Below are 2,167 nucleotides of genomic sequence, written 5' to 3'. Positions count from 1 at the left end.
TTTATCTAGGAAAGTCTCTTTGACAAAGTGTCTTACATATTTATAACTTTACTACCTCTTTCTCGAACTTACTCTCGTCCCTAGAATTTTCTTAAATGAGTCACTCGTATTTCATCACTGCACTTAGAAACTTTCGAATTTCATCTTGACACTAAACACGTGCACTTTTATGGCAGGGTGAATGTGATTCAGCTGCCACAGTACCCCCCTGCGTCACAATGAGAAACCTGCTTGATATCTGTCGACGAATTTCACCTGCCTTTGGGACCGACGAAGTTGCTGAGGTTGATTATTCGGTGCTTGCAAAGATGGTGGTGTTTCTACTCGTTGCACTGCTGGTTGCGGTGGTATCACTAGATTGGATGGCTGCTCAAGGGTGATGTTTGTTCCTCCCTGTGTCAAGTGTTCATTCATGACAAATGCCGGTTTTAAACGGTCGATTGATACCGCTTTTTGCTTTTCGCCTATGTGTACAACGAAAACTTTTCGTTGCGGCTCACGACGGTATATGGACCATCGTATAGCATTTCAAGTGCCTTTTTTACAGAATAGTGTCGAGTAAAGACGTGCTGTGCTGTTGCCAAGTCTTTAAAGACGAAGGTTTTGTCTGTGCCGTGACGTTTTGGCTCGGATGGCCTTAATTGCTGCATGTATCCACGTAGTCCTTGTAGGAAGGCTGCGCTGTGTCTTTCGTTTGTTGTACTAGGTGTAAGGAACTGACTTGGGAGTCGGAGGGGCAAGCCGTATACGAGCTCTGCAGCAGTGGCCTTCATGTCTCCTTTCCAGGCTGAGCGAATACCGAGTAACACCGTAGGTAAAACACGTGTCCACTGTGAATTTTCATGGCCGCGGATTGCAGCTTTTAGTTGTCTGCGAAGGCACTCAACCATACCATTGGCTTGTGGGTGGTACGAAGTCGTATGCAGGTGAGTCGTACCTGTCAATCTATTGAGTGATTTAAAAAGATCGGATTCAAATTGCCTTCCTTGATCTGTCTTCAACCGGAGGGGTGTGCCGCAGTGGCAAATCCATCCTTCGTAGAACGTACGATCACTGTTTTCGCTTCTTGGTTTTCCATTGGAAAGGCTTCGGGCCAGCGCGTGAAACGGTCGACACATGTTAGGTAGTAACGGTGACCGTCGGAGTGAGGTAGTATCATAATGTCTATATGGACGTGTTCAAAACGCCTTGAAGATGCTGCAAAGTTGCCCGTTGGGGATGACACATGCCGCATTACTTTTGACTTTTGACACTGAATCCAAGCTCTTTCCCAAGCTTGACAGTCAGCGTCAATTGATGGGCACACGAAACTTTTCTTCACACTTCTTTCCGTCGCTTTTATTCCCGGATGTGAGAGCCGGTGAATGCTGTCAAACCCTACTTTCCGTAAGTCTGTCGTTATAAATGGCCGAGCTTTTTCTGTGGAAACGTCGCAATAAATGTGTGCATCTGTGCTCGGAATCTGCACGAGCTTCAATTTTAGCGCAGAACTTGACTGCAGTAACGCTTGCAACTCCTAGTTGCCTTTTTGCGTGTCGGCGAGCTTGTGGTAATCGAGGATTTCTTACAAAACCTCGACTCAGGAGAGAGCTTCGGCCACTACGTTGTTTTTTCCGGAAACATGTCAGATGTCTGTCGAGAATTGACCGATGTAGTCGTGATGTTGAGCTTGGCGTGGTGATGATTTTTCCGATTTTTGCTTAAATGCAAAAACAAGTGGCTTGTGGTCGGTGTAGATTATAAAGTCGCGAGCTTCCACCATATGACGAAAATATTTTATTGCCAAATATATCTCGAGCATTTCACGGTCGTAAGCACTATATTTTTGTTTCGTGGGTGAAAGTTTCTTGGAAAAGAAAGCGAGTGGTTCCCATTCAGTATCAACTTGTTGTTGCAGTGCAGCTCCGACGCACGTGTCTGAAGCGTTGCACACGAGCGCGAGTGTAGCACCGATTAGCGGATGCGCTAGTGATGTCGCGCCTGCTAGAGCTTTCTTTGCACACTCGAAAGCTTTAGTGGCTGCGGGTGTCCATTTTAATGGTGTTTTGCCTTTAATTTTTCCGTGCAACAATTCTTTGAGCGGAGCTTGCGTCGTCGCGGAATCTGGTATGCCACTTCTATAAAAATTTAACATACCAAGGAACTTGCGCAGTTCCTTAGCTGTTCC

General features: G+C 46.0%; 1 protein-coding gene across 1 annotated transcript; it reads right to left on the bottom strand.

Moving 5' to 3' along the window:
- Positions 1–213: 213 nt before the first annotated feature.
- LOC117181244 lies at positions 214–1,118 on the bottom strand. The gene is made up of 2 exons (XM_033373808.1): positions 501–1,118; positions 214–393 (listed from the first exon to the last, which is right to left on the bottom strand). The coding sequence occupies exons 1-2, from the start codon at positions 1,116–1,118 to the stop codon at positions 214–216; spliced, it is 798 nt and encodes a 265-aa protein (XP_033229699.1).
- Positions 1,119–2,167: the final 1,049 nt, after the last annotated feature.

The sequence above is a fragment of the Belonocnema kinseyi genome, chromosome 10 (genome assembly GCF_010883055.1).
Source record: "Belonocnema kinseyi isolate 2016_QV_RU_SX_M_011 chromosome 10, B_treatae_v1, whole genome shotgun sequence".
Classification (NCBI taxonomy): Eukaryota; Metazoa; Arthropoda; class Insecta; order Hymenoptera; family Cynipidae; genus Belonocnema; species Belonocnema kinseyi.
Note: the sequence above shows the minus strand (reverse complement) of the source record. Positions and strands in the feature narration are given on the sequence as shown.